The sequence below is a fragment of the Pediculus humanus genome, genomic scaffold (genome assembly GCF_000006295.1).
Source record: "Pediculus humanus corporis 1103172107629 genomic scaffold, whole genome shotgun sequence".
NCBI classification, from domain to species: Eukaryota; Metazoa; Arthropoda; class Insecta; order Psocodea; family Pediculidae; genus Pediculus; species Pediculus humanus.
Window position 1 is genome coordinate 52,942 of NW_002987242.1, and position 1,803 is coordinate 54,744.

General features: G+C 24.6%; 1 protein-coding gene across 1 annotated transcript in view; it reads left to right on the plus strand.

The window, feature by feature from the left end:
• Phum_PHUM254340 (Coronin-6, putative) overlaps positions 1-793 on the plus strand; it is a gene marked incomplete at both ends in the record, with an annotated part of 2,382 nt that extends 1,589 nt beyond the window's left edge. Inside the window, 3 exons of the mRNA XM_002426417.1 lie at positions 67-145; positions 329-483; positions 584-793. Of these exons, the coding sequence (XP_002426462.1) occupies positions 67-145; positions 329-483; positions 584-793 (444 nt within the window). The remainder of the gene's footprint in view (positions 1-66; positions 146-328; positions 484-583) is intronic.
• Between the last annotated feature and the right edge of the window lie 1,010 nt (positions 794-1,803).

The window sequence follows — 1,803 nt, forward strand, 5'->3', positions numbered from 1 at the left end:
AAAAAAAATACTTATCATTGAAATAAAATTTTTTCTTTCGTTTAACACGATTGAAATTTATTTCAGGCTGATTTATTCCACGAAGATTTATATCCTGATACTTTGGGAGATGAACCCGCAATCACCGCCGAAGAATGGATAGGAGGTAAGAATTATAATTAATCAATCATGACTTCCTGATTTGTAAACATTTATTATGAGCCAATGAGTAAATTATTTCCTTTTTAGTTATTAATTTGCACAAAAAAGTAAGGTAAAAAAAAAAAAATTAATGAAAAAGATTTAAAAGGAATTTGAAATGGAATTTAACGTCATTCATAATTTACAGGTACCGACGCAGAACCTATTTTAATATCATTGAAAAATTGTTCTGTTGCTCCAAGTAGCAAAAAATCGGAGCTTACCGTGACCAAAAAAACAAACGTATTAGACAAAGTCCCACCAAAAGCTCCAAAATCAAGTCACCAAAGCTCAGGAGTTTCTGTGAGTTTTTTTATCTTTTATTATTATTATTATTATTTATTTATTTGGATAATACTTGATTAAAAATAAATAAATATTGTAAATAATTATCGATCGACAGGACGATGTTATAAAACAATTTCAAGAAGAAATTAGAAAATTAAAAGCGATTATAGTTAAACACGAAAATCGTATCAGAGCTCTCGAAGCTCGACTTCCTGCTCAATCCAACGAAGAGGATGATAATAACGGTTCATCAAACAAAACATCTGGGAAAATGAAAACAAACGACAATGAACAGGAAAGCGAATTGGGACCGGATGAAGTGTAAAATGGGAGAGAAAACAAAAACGAAAAAAATAAACCAAAAAAAAAAAAAAACAAAAAAAAAAAAAAACTAAAAAAAAAAAAAGGAATTTGTCAACAATGACAATGTTCAGTTTAAAAGTTCTTTTTTAAAAAAAAAAAAAAAAAAAAAAAAAAGTACAAAGTTTTCACACACACACACACACCCTCCCTCTAAACATCTTTCAAATTAATTATTATTAATAATTAAAACGCACGAAAAAAAAAAAAAAAAAGGGAGAAGGGAGGGGGAGGGTTTGAAACGAAAAAAACGTGGAAAAAGGGATATTAAAAGAATGTGAGAGGAGGGAAAAAAAAAAAAAGAAAAATGTTTGCTTTGCCGGAAATAATTGTTTTTTTTTTTTTTTTTGCGCAGTATTTCAATTATTATTAATCAGGGTTCAGGATTTTACCATTTATTATTATTATTATTATTATTATTTTTAATTTTTTTATTAATGTAGAGGTAAAAAAAAAAAATAATTATTTTTATCTCTATGTAAGACTGAAACCATTAAAAAAAAAAAAAAAAATTTAAGGAATTTCATTAACTTTATTCATGACCGTTTATAACTAAATATATATTTATTAAAAAAAAAAAAGGCAAAAAAGCTTTTCATTATAATTTTATAAACAATTTAAACAATATAAATAAACAATAAAAGCAACCCTAAATTGTAATTATTATAATAATTGCATTGATCGGTCACTTAATAAACGACATAAGAAAGGGTTTTGCTCAAAATTAATTAATTATTAAAAAAAAAAATGATTTAAAAGTACTGACAGACAGACGGTTAAATATTTATTTTTTTATTTATTTATATTTAAAATTAATTTAGGTTTTGGTTTAAAAGGAAAACTCTTTTTCTTTCTCTTTGGGTTTTTCTTTTTGGGAAAAGCTTTTTTCCTTTTTTTTTTTTTTTCTTAAGCAATCGAAAAAAAAAAATATTTTATAATAAATAATCTGATAATTTTGTATATTGTTAATTATTG